At 45.8% G+C, this 25,000-nt stretch overlaps 1 protein-coding gene across 1 annotated transcript in view; it reads right to left on the reverse strand.

Moving 5' to 3' along the window:
* Positions 1–19,184: 19,184 nt before the first annotated feature.
* Positions 19,185–25,000, reverse strand: part of spata20 (spermatogenesis associated 20) — a 72,497-nt gene continuing 66,681 nt past the window's right edge. Inside the window, exon 16 of the mRNA XM_083634621.1 lies at positions 19,185–20,952. Coding sequence (XP_083490747.1) covers positions 20,758–20,952 — 195 coding nt within the window. The 3' untranslated portion in view covers positions 19,185–20,757. The remainder of the gene's footprint in view (positions 20,953–25,000) is intronic.

Below are 25,000 nucleotides of genomic sequence, written 5' to 3' on the forward strand. Positions count from 1 at the left end.
CAGACAGAGAGACAACGAGAGAGACGTGTGTGTGTGTGTGTGTGCGTGTGTGTGCGCGCGAGTGTGTGTGTGTGTGTGCGCGCGCGCAAGCGTGTGTGTGTGTGTGTGTGTCCACAGTTTGGCCGGCCCTCGGCTTTCCGCAACGGTCTGGAGAGAGTTACAGCCACAACAGCGAGGAGCCACGCAAGTATTCGCTCTCCGCTGCGAAACGTCCAGAAGAGAAATGGTGTGCAGCTTTTCTCCATGTTCTCTGTGGTCACAGCGCTGTTTACACTTTAGATGTCTCATCAAAAAGGAATTCTACTTCCACTTTATCAATCTTATTTCAAGGCGGTCGGGGAGCGTCTGGAGTCGTTTGCAGATGTAACTGTAACATGGCTGCTGTCGTTAAATATAGATATCATATAATGGACCGTGGCCGAAATTAAGTCACGACTTGTGTAACTTGGCCGAATACTACAAACCACCACTCGACTGCACGAATTGAAAGTATGGCGTGAGAGGAAATGGCCACTCTCCGTCCGACCACCTGGGGCAACGATTAAAACCACCACACCTGAATCTTAAGGCGTAACTGGGGCCATTTTGGACCTATGCTGGAACACATTTTCCATTCGTTTCTATGCTGGCGGCTGTCTGACGACATGAGCTGCTGCGTGAAGTAGTGCAAAATACAAAGTTTCATTTCAGACTGAGCCTCAATAATGAAAAAGACATGCTTGGGTGGTTTTGGGGGTCAATTTTTTAGGACTATGCTGGAGAGCCACAAACCCTGGCAGGCAAGATGGAAGTAGGTCAACAGCGACGCAATTGTCAAAGTCGATCATTATGATGGGAAAAGATGGGGAAATCCAGTGCACGGTGGAAAACCAACGAGTTCTGCTTTGAAGAGGACAGTATAGCTGCCCCCCTATCCAAAGATCTTGGGCCAGTAGATCCCATGCTTTTAACTCCATCCTGAGTTAAAAGCATGGATCTACTGGATCCATTGAACCTGGCGACCGCGGCGGGCGTAGTGCACGTCCCACAATCTCAACCATCAAATTGAGGTTTTTATTCAATAAAGCTTGGATTATATGGAATACCGTCGAGGAAGGGGGACCAACTCCGGCGGAGCCGGGGTCAAAGGGGATCAAGCTAAGCCAATGAAGTGGATTCATCTGTGTAGGCCCAGTGGTTCTCAAATGGGGGTCCAGGGACTCCCAGGAGTCCTTGTCTGTTCCAGGGGGTCTCCAGCCAAAAGGGGGGTGATTTATTTTCGCTATAATTCCATTCATAAGTAACACAATGACTATTTTGGCCACGGGTTTTATACACTTTCTGTAATAAAACATCTAAAAGCATCACTCTTATTATCATATGGGGGGACCATGGGACAAAATCCTATCAAATGGGGGTCCGTGGTCTAATTTCTTTGTCAGTTTAGGGGTCCTTCATTTGAAAAAATGTGAGAACCACTGGTGGAGGCTACTGTATGTGGCTCTTGGCATGACAGTCGCTGTCCCAGCTGTACAGCATGACAGCCAGTCAATGGAAACGCAGTCATCGAATCCTCACTATGCCATGCGTCGCTCGCAACACGCCGTGCGTCGCTCGCAACACGCCGCGCGTTCTTCTCTGCGTATGAATGCACTAAATCATCATCAGGGTTTATCAGGTGCCAGCTTAGCCCCACAAAGGCAAATCAAAGCAAATGAGAAGATACAGTATGCACTTATTGTGATGGATGGCGGCTTTCATGCTCGTGGAGTTATTTTTTAATATTGACGTTTCAGGAATGACTATCATCGGTAGTGACTGCCGTGGCGAGGATGATGCAATAAGTCAATATCGTCGCCGTCGGCACTGACGCAGCTGCTTTATCGCTCGCTAACCAATCCACGTCCCTCCATCAATTCATCTAGTTACTTATCTACCCATGCAATGCATATATCCTCCTTATTCTCCTTCTGCAACTTCCTCTCTGGGCAACTTCAGCATATTTATGACTTCTGCCAGAGGGGAGAATTTAAATGTGATGGTTTCTTCCACCTAGAGATGAAAATGAAATGAAAATGTCATAGCACGATTATAGTGACTAAAATGATCATGGTTATCAGTATTATCAGTGTTTTCCATGCATAAAGGAATTTGTGGCGGGCCGCCACAAAAGGATTTTGACCGCCACAAAAAGATGTTGACCAAAAAAAAAAAAAAAAAAAAATTTTTTTTTACAGTGCACCTGAACGCAACATGCAAGACACCCGCTGAATAAGTGTCCAATAAATGTTCATGTCATTCTGGCCAATACTTCTGTTATAGTATTTCAGTCTGGAATATGGAATATCTTTCAATAATCTATCATTTAGCTGCTAAATTGTCAAATACTGCCGTCTGCTCGCTACCCAGGCACTTATGTACAGTATGTACTTAACCTAACTAACTTAAACTAACTAACTATCCGGTGTGCACAACATTGTCAGCCTAAACTCCGGCTGACACCCCAAAAACCTACAATCCGCTACAGAAAAATGTATATTGTTTGTTTATTAACTGGCCCCTCGCCTTCTATCATTTCACGAAAGTGGCAAAGCAAGTTGAGTATCCCTGACCTATAGGGAGAAATTTAGTTCGTCATTGTAAACTCACAGCACAGTAATGATGACATGTTCTTCATAGATCTAGCCTTTTAATTTTGCTCTTAAGCTTTCTCAAAGTACACCAAATTCATGCATTTGACTTTAAAATGTTTAAAAAAAATATCGCGGGGGGCATGCCCCCGCACCCCCCTAGGGGGTCTGTGGTCCCCCACCACAAATACTCTAAATCCTGTGGGAAACATTTCACCAAGTTTTATACTGAAAACTCAGACGCAAGAAGTACTACTGTTACACTCACTGAAATCATTTCACTAATGGAGCTTAGTGAAAATTCTATAAGAGACCTGTTAGTTGTCATTCATTCACTCTCCATTTATTTACTCTCCTAGGAGAAACCCTCTAGTTGTCACACCCCTTGTTATCGATCACTCCTTTCCCGCAAATTCTTAAAGATGACACCTGTCAGTTGTCATTCATTCACTCTCCATGTATTCAATCATACTCCTAACTCCTGCCTGCACTACCCCTGCTGATCATGACGTCATTATCAAGCTGACGTCATGACGGAGTCTAATTGCCCAATATAATTTAATGTGCCTACAGACTCATGTATCTAATCATTTAATAAATCATTGTCATTCTCAAATGTGTCTGTCTGATTGAAATAAGGCTGTGTGCCTGGCTGCATCTGGGAGACTGTTGCTAACTTTGGTTGACGATGGAACGTATTTACCGTGTTTTTCAAAGCGCCGTAATCACGGTAACGTACGCTTACGTTAACATGGTTTTAATGATAATTACTATTTGAAATGGTAATGCTACCGCCAGGAATTGTATCAGTTTATCATTAAACCGGTAATCTTTTCATCCATGTTTCCATCTCTTCTCTCATATTCAGTCTATATCCACCCATCCTTTCATCAAATCTTTCCTCTGTGTATCATAGGAACACAAAACCAGAAGGCTCTTCCTCAGTTCCGGTCTTACTGGTTGTTCTCATCTTGGCACGCCGTGCATCTCTTTGTTGCAAAGTCATCTCTCTATCGATAGGAGAGCACTCTCAAACGAGAGGTGCTGCTGGCCACAGCAAGAGGAATCAAAAATACTAGATAAGAACAGACTTCTGAGGAAAGAATCCACATGAGGACCGCACACTCCAAAAGACCGCAGGATGACCCAACTTTCAAAAAGACATGATTTATTTGCAACAAGAACAACAACGCGTTTCGCAGATCGATGCTCTTCATCAGGTTCATGCGGTCTTCTGGGGTGTGCGGTCCTCATATGGATTTGTTCCTCAGAAGTTTGTTCTTATCTAGTATTTATCTAATAATAATAATAATATATTTATCTACTGTAATAATAATAACACATTTTATTTGTCATACACTAAATCTCAAAGTGTTACAGAGTAAAAAACAGACCCATATAAAATGCATCAAAGTCAGAGAACATTTAAATCACACAGATCTCTCTCTCTCTCATTCCTGCTGTGCTGTGCTGAGATGATGAGATGATGTGTGTGTGGTGTACGGCTTTTTAAGGCCTTCGGGGACGTCGAGTGTCTATTTATATTGGTCCTTCGCTCAGATCCAGCGGGACTGACTCGCCGATTTACCATATGCTAACAATAACCGTCTCGGCTTCCGACGTTCAAAATCCCTTAATATCGTTGCCATCAGAGGGGGCTGGCTGGTTGCAATTTCATTGACATAATGTAGGAGGAACTTTTTGAAAGGAATGTCTCTCCGGGGTGATCTGCTGCCGATAAGCAGCCTCGTATGGGCGCTCGCGTGCGATGGTACATTTACCTCTGCGTAATCAAAATGACTTCAGCAATCAAAACGTTGGATACAGTGCCCGGGCCACACGTGTTTGCGTGTGAGCGTTGTTATATTCGTCTGAAAGGACATCATTAATCTCCCTCAGCCTTTCTTCACTTGCTTGCTTCCATGCGTAGGGTATTTACTTTTTGTTACCTATATGGAAGTACTTAACCAATCCGGACGTTAACGACTTACCGCCATCACACCCTTCCCCTGTCCTAGGAGCCATCGCCTGCTCCTGCCCCCCAAGCCCACCCCCACCCTCACTGTGACTCTGAGTGCCCAACGCCATCCCACAATGCATTTCACCTCAGCGATGGAGCCATGACAACAGATGGCGGAGGCCTGTTGACATTTGCCCCACACACTGTTCTCCTCCCGTTTTCACTGAACAAACACAAATCCACTGGTTTACATGTGTCCGCAAATGTCATCAGATGTCGAGGAAATGTCAAGGGCTCGGACATGAAGGCAGGCGTGTGTGTGTGTGCGCGTGTGTGTGTGTGCATGTGTGTGTGTGTGTGTGTGTGTGTGTGTACGTGCATGCGTGTGTGCGTGTGTGTGCCGTGCGTGTGTGTGTGTGTGCACGTGCCGTGCGCGTGTAAGGTGACCTCAGTTCACCTCTGACTGCTGGGGGAATGAACAATATGAGTGGAATAATTTTATTGATTAACCTCTCACCTTTAAGCAGAATTTAAGCTGAAGTGACCTCTGACGGTTTGGCTCGGTGAACAGGGAAACCCATAAGGATCACATAGCGCAGGGCTATTCAACTGGCGGCCCCCGGGGCAAATCCGGCCCGCCAATCAAGTCAGACCGGCCCGCAGATGAGTTCTACAAAAAACAAAAAATAATGTCAAAAAACAATGAAGAGAAAAGTAGAGTGCGCACATCTACTTATGCAGGTGCCGGACAATGTGAATCCACCAAGAGCAAGAAAACTCGTTGGCCTCAACAGAACTTCATCAGAATGGGTTCTGTTTGAACGAAACGTTAATAAAGTGACCGGGAGCATCCTAATTCCAGTGTGCGGACCTTATTTTGTTTTTAAAAAACAATTAAACCTCATTTACACATTACACCCGACTGGTTGTTTTTCAGATGTGATCTAGATATAGTGAGCTAAACAAGTCAGATCCATTATAAATGTTTTTCAGGAGATGCTGTGATGTAGCCACAAGAAAGGTGCAATATTAATTAACATATAGTAATTAATGTTGTTAATATTAATTAACAACATTAATGTTTTTCAGGAGATGGCGCTGTGATGTAGCTAATCAAGAAAGATGCATTATAAATGGTTTTTCAGGAGATGTGTGCTGTAGCTAGCTAGGTTCTAAACAAGAAATATGGTTAAAATGTTTACAGTAGTTTTCCTTTCTTGCTGCAGCACAATGTTACAATGCTGTGAGACGTAGCTAAACACAAAAGATGCAATATTAATAGTTTTTCGTGAGATACTCAGTATTTAATACTGTGTGCTACGTTCTAAGAATGTTTACAGTTGTTTTCCTTTCCTGATGCACTATAAATGTTTGCAATGCTGTGGTGTAGCTAAGAGAGGTCAGAATTGACCAAATTATATTTCAAATGGCTGGCATGTGTCGTAGAATACTTAGATTTGTTTCAAATGTGTTTACTTTGGAGGCTTTAACCCAGCTTTTGTTGCACAGAAATTAAGCTCTTTTAAATTAAAATTAAGCTACTTTTGCAATGTAGTGAAATACAAGTTTTGAAAATTGTGGTGGCGCGTTGTGTCAAGTGTACATATCATGGGATTAATAGCTCGGGGAACGGTCCGGCCCCCGGCCCCTTAGGTTTCTGACAATGTGGCCCCCTGAACAATTTAGTTGAATAGCCCTGACATAGCGTATTGCTGGTGACAGCCGGGTTTTCCCTTTTACCGCTGCCGACGTGCATTCCAATATGCAGGATGTCGGCCGTGCAAAACACCTTATGTTTCAGCTCGAGCGGGCGACGCAAAAACTGCCAGACTGAAGCGGGATGGGGGAGGAGTTAGGGAGAAAGAGAAGGCGGGGGGTTGGGAGGATTTAATGAGCAACTCTTCTTCGTGTTTTCATCTAACTAGGCTAACATGATGAACTAGTCCTCCGGTTCCCCCTAGCCTCCATCGCTCTAGTTACCTCCCAACCCACCACCACGCAAACAGGCAACACAATGATCTATAGGCCTTAAAGAGAAGCAAGAGATGTTGATGAATTTGCTCATGTTTCTCTCTCTCCGCCCTCCTTCTCCACCCCCCCCCCCCCCTCCTTCTCTCTCTCTCTCTCTCTCTCCCCCTCCTTCTCTCTCTCTCTCTATCTCTCTATCTCTCTCTCTCACTTTGTTTCTTTCCTTCTCCATCATCAGATATGTCTGGATACGGAGTGGACAAACTCTCTGACGTCTGTTTTTATTGTGGTTTCCAAACAGTGAATCAAGACCCTGACTCACAGGCTAGCTATGGCTAGCTGACTCACAGGCTAGCTATGGGCCGATGCACTTTAATTGCCGTCCAAGTTGAGCCCTTCCAGGAATTTGTATATTTTTCCAATAACAATACAGCACAACGATCAATGGGCAGTTCTTCCATTTCACGGCAAGAGAATATTAGGTCCATTTCCGCTCTGGATGACATCTGTTTACAACTCTGTAGCACACCACCAGTGTTGGGGGTAACTCGTTACAAAAGTAACATATTACATGTAATATATTACTTTTAGCAGTCAGTAATATAACTTATTACTAATAGGATTTCAATTATATTATACCAGTTACTTTGTCAAGTTACAAGTTACAAATTGAGTTACATTTGTTTTATCAAAGCACACATTTAAATAAGGATACAATCATTTCCTAATCAAATTGTGTGTTTTTATGCAAATAACCACTATAGATGACAATAACAAAGGAAAAGGATAACATTTAGAATTTTGGACGGTGTACACTGACTTCAAGACTGTGGAAAAAAGGTTTTGGGGAGATGGTTCCGGGGCGGCGATGTCATTCTGCTACTGCTGTTATTTTGGTGAAAGTAATGCAAAAGTAGTGTAATAAGTAACGAGTTCCTCTACACAGACAGTAATATTGTAAAGTAACTTGTTACTTTCAAATGAAAGTAATGAGTAATATGTAGTATATTACATTTTGAAAGTAACTTGCCCAACACTGCACAGCACATTTAGCCCAAGCTGATCAGTCACAACAAATACCGACATGTAAAGCGAAGTGATGCTTTTTGATCGGGGAGAGGCCTAAAATCAATAGCAGCACTGATGAAACTGGTTTGGCTGTGTGTGGATTGAGCTGTATTATGATGCAGGCACAGATGACTCTGTTACTCTAAATTGCATGGCCTTTTCATATTGCTTTCAACTCGCCCTTGGGGATTTCAATGCAACCCATTACAGTTAAAGCATGAAGACAACATGCATGCCAGCAGCAACCTCAAACACGTCACAAATGTGTGGATGTGCAGTCACAAAACAGACTCCTCTAAATACAACGTTGTGCTGTACGCATGTAAAAAAAATATATAATAATAATAATAAATAATCATTACTGTCCAAATAACATTACATTATGATGTATAGAAGTAGTGATGGTTTTGATCCCTCTCGTGAGCGAATGGGAGAGTCTCTCCACACACCGTTGAACGATATCGCTACTGTAACTGTAGTTTATATGCAGTGTGGCAGCTTTATGGCGCAGCATAACAGCTGGCGAGAAGAGGCAATAGGACAGCAGAAGGCGGTGATGATAAGATTGTTCACGCAAGGCGACTGAACCAGAGCGATAAACTAAGATATGGAAGCTGCCATCTTAGAAGGAAGGGGTTCAGTATTCTACACAGCACTAAGGGTACAGATTCAGTATTCTACACAGCACTAAGGGTACAGATTCAGTATTCTACACAGCACTAAGGGTACAGATTCAGTATTCTACACAGCACTAAGGGTACAGATTCAGTATTCTACACGGCACTAAGGGTACAGATTCAGTATTCTACACAGCACTAAGGGTACAGATTCAGTATTCTACACAGCACTAAGGGTACAGATTCAGTATTCTACACGGCACTAAGGGTACAGATTCAGTATTCTACACAGCACTAAGGGTACAGATTCAGTATTCTACACAGCACTAAGGGTACAGATTCAGTATTCTACACAGCACTAAGGGTACAGATTCAGTATTCTACACGGCACTAAGGGTACAGTCATAACTATAAGAAACAATACCATCTCTCATCTTGGGCTTTGGGGGGAAAGTGATCAACAATTTTCACCATTTCGTGACATTTTATAGACCAAGCGACTAATCGATTAGTCGAGAAAATAATCAACAGATTAATTGATAATGAAAATAATTGTTAGTTGCATGCAGCCCCACTTCCTGTCTCTCTCTAGTAGTGTCACATGCACACTGCACTCTGTGAAGGGCAGTGAACTGAGACACCATTCACCAACGGTCAGGAACTGTCTCATTCAATGTCAATTGGAAAGGTGACACACACACACACACACACACACACACACACGCGCGCGTGCGCACACACACACACACACACACACACACACACACACACACACACACACACACACACACACACACACGTGGACAATGTTAAAGGAGCAGGAAGGGGAGATACTGTATACACTAAGTTATTATGGAACTATTACAGTATGAGACTTTTTACATGGGGGGTTTCTTGTCCCTATAGCTTTTGCCTAGCAAAGAACCACTGTAAAGTCAAATAGATGCGGCTACACGGCCTAGGCCCTAAGGTGTACAATGCGTTTTCTGCTCCTGATACATATTTGCATTTAGATGACACTCGACATCTATTATCGACAGAGACTTAGAATAATAAAAAAAAGTGCAACATTGGAGTAAGCATCAATCCCTTAGCCTAGAGCATCGCAGCTACAAGCAACCGAAAAGAAAGAGCTGAAGCCCTGCACACTGTCCGTGTCCATCCTGCACTTTCAAGGACCAGTTCAGGGGTTTCTGTCTAGACCGTGTGACCAAAACACCATTACTGCTCTACCTCCCGCGCACCATGCCCGTCACCATGCCCGTCAAGCGGCCCCCACGTACAGCGGCTGGCTGGCTGGATGCACTCCAGTGATCACGACTGCTCTTGACATGTTGCCCTGACCAGTGCAGCCTGAGCTATGATCCAACGCCCCCGCCATGCACCTCCACTTACTTGGCCTAAATGTCAGAGACGGAGAGAGACGGGGAGAGAGAGAGAGAGAGAGAGAGAGAGAGAGAGAGAGAGAGAGAGAGAGAAGAAGCCCGGGCAGGAGAAGTATACGCACATCATGCAGAAACACACACAGTTTTGGTGTGCAACATATGGGGCTGCGTGGAGGAGGAGATGGGTGGATTTATAGTCGTGTGTGCACGCAGGGCGCTGCATCTGTTTCCATCTTTCCTGTCCCACCCACTGACCTTCTCCAGGGAGAGTGATGGATGTGGATGGACAGATCTTTCTGCACCTCCATCACCACCCACCCACCCACCCACAACACCAAAATCTAATCACTCACTGCCGGTGTCACCCTGGGCATTCTGATGAACTGCAACTCCTATGGATCTCTATGTGCAAAGAGGAAGGTTAGGGGAGGGAGGGGGGGGGGGGGGGGGGACGAGTTTGGTTTAGCGAACCATTAAAGAGACTATAGCCACAACAACTCCACATAGCATAGATATTTCAACAGAATAACTACTCAATAAATAATAGCCTAAACACAACACATTGGGGGATTATAGCCTATATTCAATCTGAGATGTGTCTGTCTACATTATTATTCAGCATAGAATAGTACAAATCTAGCACATTTGGTGCTCTGCCAAATATCACTGGGTTCATCAAAAGCATGAATACAAAGCGAATAGACCAAATCAGCGGGGATGTTTACATTGACTTCCGGTTACCCCTGGGGTCCACACTGGCGGTGAACGGCACATGTTTAATGTTACATTTTCATTGTGTTATTTCAAAGTGTATATTGCATTCATATAAAATGCACATGTTTAATATCATTCATAACAACACTTTCACTAACGTTAGTGGAGACCAGACTAGCTAATTTACCTGTTGGACCAGACCAGAGTAGACTTGAAGCTAAATTAAATGAACGTGGCATCAGTAGCTCTGTCTGTAATGTTAGCTCTGTAGCTAACATTAACGAGTCTGCAAAAAAAACAGCGAGTTTGACAGTTGTAAACAAACGTTATTAGCTAGCTAACAGTACATAAAACAAACACAGAAGAAAGGCTAGATACATCGGACAAGCATGTTTACCAACCGTTGAACATTAAAATTGAAAGTAGTCGGCCGAAAACAACGAGAGAGTTTGACAGCATTTGACAACATGCAAATTTAAACCTGCCGCCGCTGCCTTCCCTTAGTGGTACGCGGAAGTAAATGTTGTTTACATGGTGACGTCACGGTGATTTGGTCTATATAGAATAGAATAGAATAGAATAGAATAGAATAGAATAGAATAGAATAGAATAGGGCGTTTGAAATAATCAACACTAACAGCAGGCTGGGGTCACTTCACCTGCATGGCTGCATATCAGCTTTCCGCGTCCGTGAACATGGCGCCTGCACTCGTTCCATCACGTACACTGTCGCGCACACACACACACACACACAGTGTGCTGGCCTGGGCTTGTCAGGCTGAGGTAGGCTAACGTTGATGCTGCTGGTGGTACAAGCGGGTATGTCGTCGTCATCAGCGGTGTTTGTTCCATCATGGATGTATATAAAAAAATAAAGAAGAAAACATCCCACCATAGGCTCGTGGGCCGGTTTCTGAACATAATGTAGCCAAGTTTGCTGCACTTTAGCTTGTAGCATTCCCCTCAGGTATTACTATTTTGTTCGACTCCACCTTTGTTTGTCGCTGTCAATTAGTCCATAACAGCTGTGCTGTGCCTGTGCCAAAACTATCCTTCATGATGTTAGGTAGCTAATGTTACGCCGCTATTTTTGTCATTTTATTTTAGGTCCACTTTGACCTAAAATGATCCGGTCCAACTGTAGGGGGGCCGCCACGCTATCATCCCATACCTATCACACTGCTGTCAATCAAGATACCCCCCGCCTCCCTCCTATGTTGGACTAACCCACGGGACCTGGTTGAGTTCAGCCCCGACAACACATAGCAAACCGTTAATTTAAACGGAAACGGCGGTGCTTGAACACCCTGATGTGTGACGTAAGTGTGACTGTTGGATCCACTGTGAAAAGGGAAAAAAGGTACCAGCTTTTGTTTGTGTGTGTTGCCGACCGTCTGGGCACTCATGTAACTGACTGACTCCCAGCATTTGACTGCACTATTACTGTTTATGTCCTTTGCATACTTGTATTTATGTGGACATAAATACATGTTTCAAATGTGTGTGTGTGTGTGTGTGTGTGTGTGTGTGTGTGTGTGTGTGTGTGTGTGTGTGTGTGTGTGTGTGTGTGTGTGTGTGCGTGTGTGCGTGTGTGCGTGTGTGTGTGTGTGTGTGACACCAAGGTACCAGACTGGGTACAGACATGGGTTGATGAGCAGAAGTAGGCCTATTGATTTTCCTTATCAGGCTTCGGTCTATCGGCCTAGTACTGGTGTGGTGGTCTCTCCTCCACTCACTCACTCACTCACTCACTCACTCACTCACTCTCTCTCTCACACACACACACACACACACCTCTATAGTGCTCAATTACATACGTCACATATCGATTACCTGGCCTCCAACATGTACACACACACACACACACACACACACACACACACACACACACACACACACACACACACTGGCTTTTCCCAACGAGAAACAGAAAAAGTTTTCCACTATAGAGAAACATTTGTTAGTTAATTGAGTCTATTAACTATGAAGGTGGAGACAGAAGAGGATATGAGCAGACATGTTGAAAAACCTTTGAGAACCTTGGTGGTGTTTGAGCTCAGTCTTAGCTCAGGAGAATAAGAGCATCCATCCATGGCATGAAGGGCTACATTTTAGTCTCCTTCTTCTTCTCCTCCTTCAAAAGATGTTGAACACTCCCTCTTCTCCATTCAATTCAAATGAGCTTAATTGGCATTAAATAGAACCCTATCTGTTGCTAAAGCAAAACAGTGATAATCAAGAAAAAGTAACAAATTGCAATTATTCAATCACACACAAAGGCATTTTTTCCCCGTAGATTTTCACAGAATGTTAGCAGTGTGGCACACTCACATTTTTTCTCCAAGGAATGGATATAAAGCAGTTTTGTTTTTTGAAATTACACATATTTTGGAGTTTGGAGAAATATTTCCCTCTCAGATTTGCATACCTGATGCAGTTCAGAAGGAAGTGCAGTTCTACTGTCTCCACCTGTCACCACCTGGCAACCCAGCCGCTCCTCTCTGGGTTGCCAGGCCTGCCGGTCTTGGCCAGTGTGCGTTCAGTGAGTCAGTTGAAGTTCAGTCACACTGGTCAGGTAATATGCCAAAGTGTCTGTTTAGGGCAGAATATGTTTCTAATTTACACTGAGATTTTGTTCCAAAATGATTGATTGATACTTTTTTCCTTTGATAATTTGGTTGGGCCGAATTAACCGAGGTCTGACCTGGGAGGGTGCAGTGAGCCCCAGGACCAGCTGACAGAGCGACTCCTCCCACCACTCAGCTCCTGTTACTCAAGGGCCAGAGTGGCTCCTCCCACCGCTCAGCCCCTGTTACTCAAGGGCCAGAGTGGCTCCTCCCACCGCTCAGCCCCTGTTACTCAAGGGCCAGAGTGGCTCCTCCCACCGCTCAGCCCCTGTTACTCAAGGGCCACAGTGGCTCCTCCCACCACTCAGCTCCTGTTACTCAAGGGCCAGAGTGGCTCCTCCCACCGCTCAGCCCCTGTTACTCAAGGGCCAGAGTGGCTCCTCCCACCGCTCAGCCCCTGTTACTCAAGGGCCAGAGTGGCTCCTCCCACCGCTCAGCCCCTGTTACAATAAATGTAATCATTTATTTTCACTAAAATTCCAACCATAAGTAACACAATCACAATGTATGACTATGACTATGACAAAAGGTGTATTGGTGAGGTGGGAGGGAGAGAGCCTGAATGGTCTGAAGGTCTTCTTAAGCCCACTGAGTGCACCGGGCCCAGGTGCACCCAATCAGCCTAAAGACCCCAACACCAGGATCCTGCAAGACATGGCCAGGAGAGTGGTAGTGACAGATGGGGGACCCAGGGACAGAATCTTCTCAAATGGGGGTCCGTGGTCTAATTTGTGTCAGTTTAGGAGTCCTCGACATGAAAAACTTTGAGGACCACTGACTGCTCCAAGTGGTTTGCCCCAACTTTGGAAGTCCTCTTTTGTTCGTGGCCTCCAGATTCCACTACCATAATACAACTGCTTCTATGATTGATTCGATTTTTTTAAATCCAGGTCCTGAATTGGGATGTCAATTTGGGTTTTTATTTTGATTGCATAAAATGCCCTTATTGCTTTCCCTTTAATTTAATTCACAGCCTTAAATGACCTGTTGCCCTCATGTTAATGCACTAATGTTAATAGCCATTGTATAGTTCTTAGTGTGTTGGATAACCTCTTTCCCATGATGAAACGTGTCCTCCTGAGACCCTGGACCTTCAGGTGCACTGGTCTGACTGAACTTGTGCAGGATGTCCAGGCGCTCCTCCAGTCAGGAGGGCAGTAGAGTGGGGCCAGCAGGTGGCGCTCCTCCAGTCAGGAGGGCAGTAGAGTGGGGCCAGCAGGTGGCGCTCCTCCAGTCAGGAGGGCAGTAGAGTGGGGCCAGCAGGTGGTGCTCCTGCAGTCAGGAGGGCAGTAGAGTGGGGCCAGCAGGTGCACCGAGTGGATCCTTGTCTCACTCGGCTTTGCGGTTAGCACTTTATTCTGGTCTCCAATTTTTATTGCACATTCATTATTTTCATACATTGATTTTATACAATCACAGGTTTTGCCCCCTATGCCACTTTGAATTAGTGTGTATAATAGTCCCTATAGTGCCAAGTAATCAAATGCTTTCTGGAAGCCGATAAAACAGAGGTAGATTTCGGATTGTAGGAGTGTGGAGGTGGTCTGCGGTTTGACAATTTGCCATAAACACAATTTGACTTTCATTGATTATACTGTGTTCATAAAAATAAAAATAAATGCTATTCTCAAGTTGATTACACTGCAAAAAACTTTTCCCAGCTTACTACCTACAGATCCATCTGTATTTTTGGGGGTGTTCTCTCTCTCTCTCTCTCTCTCCATCTGAGCTGGTGTTGCTATACTCAGCCCCCTGTGGCCTCATTATCACACACAGACAGCAGCCATATCTGATAGCAGGAACAGAACCAGAACCAGACCACTCACACACTCACACACTCACTCACACACACACACACACACACACACACACACACACACACACACACACACACACACACACGTGCACGCACACAGTCTTGCACTGCACAGACTTATTCCCATCCAAAACACATGAAATGAACATACACACATAAACGCACACCGTGTTGCATGTGTAAGTGATGTGTTGGTGAATCATGGCATGTAGATTCATAATTACAGGGGCAAAAGGCTAGCTGCAGCGCTAATTAAAATGTAGCTGGTGCAGCTCATCAAAACAATTAGCCCAGCACAAGAAGAACTGAGGACCGAATCGGAGTTCAGGGGAGGGGGTACCACAGGTGTGTGTGTGTGTGTGGGGGGGGGATAAAAATGAATGAGAAGAAAGCAATTCAAACATGCATTCTTACTGCTGTATTCTCTGTGTGTCCTGCAAGCCCATGTGGGCTGGGCACAGCAATGTGCATGACACCTTAATAAATAAATCAAAATAAATCATACAGAGCTAAAGGAGAAGATTTTGGAGAGGGAGGGAAGAGACATGAGTGTTGTCCATAACCAAAGACAGAGGGGTCCCTAAGCTGGGAGAACATGATAGGGTGAGAGAGAGAGAGAGAGAGAGAGAGGGAGAGAGAGAGAGAGAGGGAGAGAGAGAGAGCAGAGGCGTTTGGAGGAGTTATATAAAAAGGAAGCCAAAAAGCAATCTGACAGGTTCAGAAAAGTGAGGCGACAGGTGGAGGATCACGAGGGTCGCAGGTTCGAGCCCCCGTGTCGTTACCTCCGGCTTGATCATGCGTCCATACAGGCACAATTGGCCGTGTCTGTGGGTGGGAAGCCGGATTAATATAAGGGTACAGTAGAAGTCTCGGTCGCTGCACTAGCTGTTCGGGGGGAGGGGAACTGGGGGAATAGCATATAGCATGCGTGAATCTCCCCCGTGCTACATCCTGCTGGTGAAACGACTCGGTGTCATGTGAAAAAGAAGCGGCTGGCGACTGCACATGTATCGGAGGAAGCACACGTGCTAGTCTACAACTCTCCTCAGGTCAGCAGAGGAGGTGGAGCAACGACCGGGACAGCAGGGGGAATTGGCCAAGGGGAGAAAAAGAAAAAGTGAAATGGAACAGTGATCCCTCTCTCTCTTTCTAGTCTGTGCCTCCCTTTTCTATCCCTCCTCCTCACCCTGTTCTCTCTCTCTCTCTCTCCACAATCTCTCGCTCCTCCAACAGAAGCACCCATCTGCCAAGACAACTTCCCTCGCTCTTCTCGAGGCGACGAGGGCAACGCTGGATCTGAGAGGAAGAGATGGAGAGGAGTTGGCAGTAACAGAGACACGGAGGAGGAGGAGGAGGAGGGGGAGGAGGAGGAGGAGGGGGAGGGGGGGAGGAGGAGGAGGGGGAGGAGGAGGAGGAGGGGAGGAGGAGGAGGGGGAGGGGGAGGGGGGGAGGAGGAGGAGGGGAGGAGGAGGAGGAGGAGGGGGGGAGGAGGAGGAGGAGGAAGAGGAGGAGGAGGGGGGAGGAGGAGGAGGAGGGGGGGAGGAGGAGCAGGAGGAGGAGGGGGGGAGGAGGAGGAGGGGGGGAGGAGGAGGGGAGGAGGAGGAGGGGGGGAGGAGGGGGAGGAGGAGGAGGAGGGGAGGAGGAGGAGGAGGAAGGGGGGAGGAGGAGGAGGAGCAGGAGGAGGAGGGGGAGGAGGAGGAGGGGGGGAGGAGGAGCAGGAGGAGGAGGAGGAGGAGGAGGAGGGGGGGGAGGAGGAGCAGGAGGAGGAGGGGGAGGAGGAGGAGGAGGAGGAGGAGGAGGGGGGGAGTGAATGCAGAGGTAAATGCGTGCAGGTGGCAACATAGATAAGCACTTTAATTTCAGCTTTTCTTCCATTGTGTCACAATGGAAGCACCTTGGTCTGTGGATTCCAAAGCCCAGAACGAGACCCTCTGAGATCAAGTCCCTCGAGTCGCCTCGGCATCCGACATCAGCCAACCCATCTGTCTCAGACATATATACACTCCCTCTCTCTATGTAACACACAGGCACACATACACACACACACACACACACACACACACACACACACACACACACACACACACACACACACACACACACACACACACACACACACACACACACACACACTCCCTCTCTCTATGTAACACACAGGCACACATACACATGAACTTAAGTCTTTATTCTATGCGAATGATTTATCATTTATTTTCCATAATAGATTAGTTTGTGACATCCGGGAGACCATGAGTAATATGTTCCTTTTGTATAAGTTCGGACAGAAGAAAAAGGTCCTTGTGTGCACAGTTATGATCTGGAACTTTGCCCTTGGCACTGGAGACTGGTAGGTTTAATGCTACCCCTGAAGAAGACAGACTTTGTTCGCTCTGTGACCTGGGTGAAATTGAGAATGAGATTAATTTTCTATTCTATTGTACTGTGTATGATAAGGTAAGGGAGATACTGTTCAGTAAAATGTCCTCTATTTATGATGATTTTTTTGAGATGGACGATTATGAAAAACTTGAGTTGTGTTTTAAGAAAGGCACTTTCTTTATTGGAAACTTTATTTCCCAGGCATGGGAGCTAAGGCAGCTGCACGCCGAGGTGGGGTGCCGGGTGTCGGGCTCGCAGCACCGCTGCGGTGTGCTGCGCCATCCTATCAGGGCCCGCTTTGACCATCTTGCATCGGGGCCCGGGGCTGACTCGTTACGCTGCTGTATGTAACACACAGTCACACATACACACACACTCCCTCTCTCTATGTAACAGGCACACATACACACACACACACTCCCTCTCTCTATGTTCTTTACATGAATGCCTGCTCCACCTCACTTCATATACTGGACACTACCTACCATGGAGCTTTAAGATTCATCACTGGCTGTAGATCACTCACCCATCACTGCACTCTGTATTCTAAGGTAAACTGGCCATCCCTCACTGCCCGCAGGCTGCATCATTGGTATATCTTAATTTATAAAGCAATCACCAGTAAGCTCCCCCTTTATCTCTGCTCCTACATCTCCATCACATCAAACCCATCTTACAGTTTACGCTCTCAGGACTTCCTCCATGGCTCAGTACCCAAAACTCGCAGTTTGGGAAAAGGGCCTTCATGTTTTCTGCTCCCTCTGCCTGGAATGAACTGCAAAAAAACCTAAAACTAGCTAACCTCATCACCTTTCCTGATTTTAAAACTCAAGTCGCGGACTTTTTAAAGAATGTGATGGCTCAATGTCACTGCTTTTCTGTATAAAGTGTTTTTAATATCTTGTATACAAGCCCTCCCAACCCAACCCCCTTTTCCTCATTCCTACCGTTTACCCTAACCCCCTCTACCCCCCCATCTCATCTCCCCTTTTTCTTAACTGCTCCAACCCACATTCAATTCTCCTCATGACTGTATTGCCTTTTATGTTCTTGTTGTGCTTGCGTCTTGTTGTTTTTTGTTTTTATGGATGTTGCCATTTTAGCCAGGTCTTACTCGAAAAAGAGATCTTGGATCTCAAGTCATTTTCCTGGTAAAATAAAGTTGGAAAAAAACACACACACAGGCACACATACTGTACACACACAGACTCCCTCTCTCTATGGCTCACACACACACACACACACACACACACACACACACACACACTCTCTCTCTCTCTATGTAACACACAGGCACGGAGTTGACATGACATTCCTGTAGCCTATGGGAAGAGACAAGAAAAGAATACACAGCGGGTATCTCTCAGTATATGTTTTAGCCTACAGAAGGGAGATAGGCAGCCTGCTGGGACACATGCACTCCATTGCTGTGAGTTTTCCCATGAATTACTTACACACATACATACATGCACACACACAGTACACACACACAGTACACATACACATACACGGAACCTCACAAAATGATCCTTCTTTCCAGGGTTCCCACACCTTCTTAAACGTCAAATTCAACGACTTTTCAATTCCTTCAAATTCAAGGAGCAAACATGACTTTGACACGGATCAAGGTTAATTACCATTACAACAGTTTTTACACTTTCCAGGCAAAGCTGAAGGTTCGCTTAACGTGAGCTTCCTCGCTGCTGTTTAACCTGCATCATTCGACTTCGATCACTCATGCACACACGCACGCACGTGACCGCTGCACGTTCTCGAGGCAGGTGGCACGTGAAACAAAGACAGATACAGTACAGACAGCGCTACGTAGCCTATTTACTACCGTTAAGTGTTCTTTTTTAATTACTTCAATTTCTATTCTTGCACAAAATATATAAATTCTATCTCATTTCATGTCTATCCGTCTATTTTCAAACTTTCAAGGCTTTGATTTCCTCCCTCAAATTAACGCAACATGAAAATAAAAAAGATGCTATTAAAGCACTTGTTTCCAAAATCAAATGGACACGGCTGATGAGGGAAGTATCTTTATTGTTCAGGCTGAGTGTTTACATGGGGCGCATTATTGTCTCTACTGTATATGATGAAAGAGCAATGTGAAGCGATGCACTACAGTGTGGAGAAAGATTATCTGATGTTGAAGTGAGCAGAGAGTGAACAGACAAATACATGAGGGAGAGAGCAGATGGTAAACAGAGGCTCATTAAGAGGACAGCTCATTCACTGTGACATGCACACACACACACATAGTACAGATGCGCGCGCATGCACAAACACACACACACAGTACAGATGCGCGCGCGTGCGCAAACAAACACATACACACACACACATACATAAATACATACATACATACAGTACAATGGACAAGGGACACTCAACCAAGCTACTAGAGCTACAACGCTTAATCAATTAGTTAACTATCGATTAGTTAAGATTAGACAACTATTAAATTAATCACCAACTATTTTGATAATTGATTAATCCGTTTGAGCATTTTTATATATATATATATATAAAAAAAAAAGTAAAAAATTATCTGATTCCATCCTCTTAAATGTTTCTTTACTCCTCTTTGACAGTAAACTGAATATCTTTGTGTTGTGGACAAAACAAGACATTTGATGATATCATCTTGGGCTTTGAGAAACACTGATCATTATATATATATATTATATACTGTAGATCAAACAACTGCTGAAAATGAAATGAAAAGAATCGTTAGTTGCAGCCCTACAAGCCCCCCACACACGCACGCAGACACACACACATACACACACACACACACACACAGGACCTGGAAAGGACAACAGGGCATATGGGCTCATTCTCAGTGCACCATGGTGGCCGATGAAGTGTCTGTCTTTGACATGTTGGCTAACACTCAAGCTAGAAGCTACGTCACATTTTCCAAGTCATGGACTAAGACATAATCTCTCTCCAGTAGGCTGCTGCTGCTGCTTTGTGCGTGTTTCCTTACAAGAACTTCTTCAGGAGATAGCCAGTGACATGAAGAGCCATCTGCACCTGCATTTCAACATGACTCCACTGACAGACTGAGCGTCTCTGAGTGCCTGCTAGGTTCATAGGCGTTGGCTATACTAGGCCTAGTGGTATCGCTATGGAAGAGTATGCTAGTATTGTAGTAACATTAGGGTTACAGGTGCGGAATGGCTGCTAATGGGATTGAAACGCTCAGTCGCTACTATTGTCACTATTGTTGCATATTGAGTTTTAAAGCCCTGAGTTAAGAGCGGTTCATAGTACAGCGAACGTCAATCATTATTCTGAACGTCAATTATTATTGTCCAATGGACATCGATGATAGAATATCATGTCCAATGGACATCGATGATAGAATTATCATGTCCACTGGACATCCGCATCGGCGATGGAATATGATCATGGTAGAGTAGGTCGCAACCATCATAAATCGCTGTACTAGAAACAGCCCTTTACATGTATACGGCAGAGCTAGACAAGGTTTGACTGAGGCTGCGGTCAGTAGACCAAAGCAAGCTGGGGGTTGCGGAGTACGGTCTACAAGGATGGCAGCCATCTTGTTTCAATGGCAGTGCCAGTGGGTCCTCCTGTCATCATTGTGTGTGCGTGTCCGTGGCTCCATCCAGCAGCAGCCGGCGCAGCTCCTCGGGGTCGCTGAGGGGCAGAGCGCAGGTGAAGTTCTGACAGACATGGACCGTGGCCCCGGCCCCCTGCTGGGACAGGGAGGAGAGGACGGGCAGGCGCTGGTACAGGAAGCCCTCCGTGTCCCCATCAGCCAGCATCAACACCTGCCAGAGACGGGAGGAAGAGACAGAGTTGAATATGGTGGAAGTAGACTTCCTCCCACAGCATCGATATCTTTTCAAACTGATGGTAAACATCAGCATTCATTTGCATGCGTTTCCTGGAGACGCAGTGCCATTTACACTCTCTGGTTCACATGTGTTCATGTGTTCACATGTGTCTCTGACTACCTTCAGAGCTGGTTCGGGAGATCAGATCATCAATTTGATGTGTCTTCTCTCGTGCGTCTTATCTGATTACAGTCCGATCTCCCAGAATGCATGTGAATGCCAGGTGGTGGATAGACAGTTATAGTATTCAAGTCTTTAAAACATTTTGTGTTGGGGGTGGGGTGGGGGCTAGGGACTGCTTGAAGTTTTGATGCCAGTCAATACCAGTTTTGATATTGCAAAAACCCTATTTCCCTTTCCTGCAGTCACATACAGCACTGTCACAAAAACAAAACAGCTCTCCCAAAAATAACACACTCAGTGGCGGGTCAGTGCCCGCCATGGTCTCATGCCCACAAGAGCGGTATGAGGACAGAGTGTGTGGGTGTGTATGTGTATGTGTGTGCGTGTGTGTGTGTGTGTATGTGTGTGCGTGTGTGCATGTGTATACGAGTGTGGATGTGTGTGTGTGTGTGTGTGTGTGTGTATGTGTGTGCGTATGTATGTGTGTGTGTGTGTGTGTGTGTGTGTATGTATGTGTGTATGTGTATACGGGTGTGTATGTGTGTGTGTGTGTGTGTGTGTGTGTATGTGTGTGTGTGTATGTGTGTGCGTGTGTGTGCATGTGTATACGGGTGTGTGTGTGTGTGTGTGTGTGTGCGTGCGTGCGTGCGTGTGTGTGTGTGTGTGTGTGTGCGTGTGTATGTGTGTGTGTGGGTGGTAGGATGCCAGGCCAGGGTGACACAAAGCAAAAGCAGGATGAAAAGCGACGGCCCCCTTGGATGGGCAGCAGAGCGTGGTTAGAGGGGGGCTGCCCTGTACGCCCCCGAAGCAGCTTCCTGTCAAACACGTGTCATTTCCCCCTGGCCCGGCCGTCACCACCTCTCACTCACCACAGAGGAAGAAAGGACAACACAAACAACACGCAGACACACAGGGGTTATACAGAAGAGGGGAGGGGAGGGACAACACAAACAACAAGCAGACACACAGGGGTTATACAGTAGAGGGGAGGGGAGGGAGGATGAGGAGAGAGCAGAGATGGGGACTTGGACTTGAGTTGCACTTAAGTCTCACTCACAGTGACTTGAGACTTGACTTGAGACTCGTCCTCAAAGACTTGAGACTTGACTTGGACTTGAGGTTTGGGACTTAAATATTTTTTATTTAATTTTTTTGGTGCATTAATAAGGAAATCTATACTGATGTCATCCAATCAATGCTGATAATGTATGCTAATAGATAAAGGAGTGAGGATAATAAAGTACATGCTTTGAATTCCTTAGTTTTAGCTATGCAGTGTTCTAAGCAGACTGGATGGCATGTAACAGAATGATAGAATGCTCATCCATAATAGACTTGAGACTTGACTTGGACTTGTGACCAAAGACTTGAGACTTGACTTGGACTTGAGCTCAAAGACTTGAGACTTGACTTGGACTTGCTCCTCAAAGACTTGAGACTTGACTTGGACTTGAGCTCAAAGACTTGAGACTTGACTTGGACTTGCTCCTCAAAGACTTGAGACTTGACTTGGACTTGCTCCTCAAAGACTTGAGACTTGACTTGGACTTGAGCTCAAAGACTTGAGACTTGACTTAGACTTGCAAAAAATGACTTGTGAGCATCTCTGGGAGAGAGGTCTAGTGATACATCTCATCTCAACTGAAGCTCGACCACAAAAGAGCAACATGCAAGCCACTATAAGAGAGACTGACATCAGAGATCATCAGAGCTGATCTTAGCTTCAGACACGTCTGGCCTACTTGTCTGTTCAATTACACCCACGGACATAATTTTCCACCTTGAATGACTCTACATGGACAATTTAAATAGTAAAAAAAATTGTAGTAATTTAAATAGTAGAGTGCATACAGTAGGTAAGGGTTCTGAAAGAAAGTCTAAGGTTCAGTCTATTGAACAGCCACAAACGTCTGGTCAGGGACGAAGCATTCATCCTGGTTGCAGTATATTTATTAAATGTCACCAGCATGCCCCTGCCTGCAGCCTGCATCATCTTCATCAGACTCAGTGATCAGCATGCCCCTGTCTGCAACCTGTATCATCTTCATCAGACTCAGTGATCAGCATGCCCCTGTCTGCAAACTGCATAATCTTGTCTTCATCAGACTCAGTGATCAGCATGCCCCTGTCTGCAGCCTGCATCATCTTTATCAGACTCAGTGATCAGCATGCCCCTGTCTGCAACCTGTATCATCTTCATCAGACTCAGTGATCAGCATGCCCCTGTCTGCAAACTGCATCATCTTCATCAGACTCAGTCATCAGCATGCCCCTGTCTGCAACCTGCATCATCTTCATCAGACTCAGTGATCAGCATGCCCCTGTCTGCAACCTGTATCATCTTCATCAGACTCAGTGATCAGCATGCCCCTGTCTGCAAACTGCATCATCTTGTCTTTATCAGACTCAGTCATCAGCATGCCCCTGTTTGCAGCCTGCATCATCTTGTCTTCATCAGACTCAGTGATCAGCATGCCCCTGTCTGCAACCTGCATCATCTTGTCTTCATCAGACTCAGTGATCAGCATGCCCCTGTCTGCAGCCTGCATCATCTTGTCTTCATCAGACTCAGTCATCAGCATGCCCCTGTCTGCAGCCTGCATCATCTTGTCTTCATCAGACTCAGTCATCAGCATGCCCCTGTCTGCAGCCTGCATCATCTTGTCTTCATCAGACTCAGTCATCAGCATGCCCCTGTCTGCAGCCTGCATCATCTTGTCTTCATCAGACTCAGTCATCAGCATGCCCCTGTCTGCAGCCTGCATCATCTTCATCAGACTCAGTGATCAGCATGCCCCTGTCTGCAACCTGCATCATCTTCATCAGACTCAGTCATCAGCATGCCCCTGTCTGCAGCCTGCATCATCTTCATCGGACTCAGTCATCAGCATGCTCCTGTCTGCAACCTGCATCATCTTGTCTTTATCAGACTCAGTGATCAGCATGCTCCTGTCTGCAACCTGCATCATCTTGTCTTTATCAGACTCAGTGATCAGCATGCTCCTGTCTGCAGCCTGCATCATCTTGTCTTCATCAGACTCAGTCATCAGCATGCCCCTGTCTGCAACCTGCATCATCTTCATCAGACTCAATGATCAGCATGCCCCTGTCTGCAGCCTGCATCATCTTCATCAGACTCAGTGATCAGCATGCCCCTGTCTGCAGCCTGCATCATCTTGTCTTTATCAGACTCAGTGATCAGCATGCCCCTGTCTGCAGCCTGCATCATCTTCATCAGACTCAGTGATCAGCATGCCCCTGTCTGCAACCTGCATCATCTTGTCTTTATCAGACTCAGTGATCATCATGCCCCTGTCTGCAGCCTGCATCATCTTCATCAGACTCAGTGATCATCATGCCCCTGTCTGCAACCTGCATCATCTTCATCAGACTCAGTGATCAGCATGCCCCTGTCTGCAACCTGCATCATCTTCATCAGACTCAGTGATCAGCATGCCCCTGTCTGCAACCTGCATCATCTTCATCAGACTCAGTGATCAGCATGCCCCTGTCTGCAACCTGTATCATCTTCATCAGACTCAGTGATCATCATGCCCCTGTCTGCAACCTGCATCATCTTCATCAGACTCAGTGATCAGCATGCCCCTGTCTGCAACCTGCATCATCTTCATCAGACTCAGTGATCAGCATGCCCCTGTCTGCAACCTGCATCATCTTCATCAGACTCAGTGATCAGCATGCTCCTGTCTGCAGCCTGCATCATCTTCATCAGACTCAGTGATCAGCATGCCCCTGTCTGCAACCTGCATCATCTTCATCAGACTCAGTGATCAGCATGCTCCTGTCTGCAACCTGCATCATCTTCATCAGACTCAGTCATCAGCATGCCCCTGTCTGC

The sequence above is a fragment of the Poromitra crassiceps genome (genome assembly GCF_964638095.1).
Source record: "Poromitra crassiceps genome assembly, chromosome: 4".
Classification (NCBI taxonomy): domain Eukaryota; kingdom Metazoa; phylum Chordata; class Actinopteri; order Beryciformes; family Melamphaidae; genus Poromitra; species Poromitra crassiceps.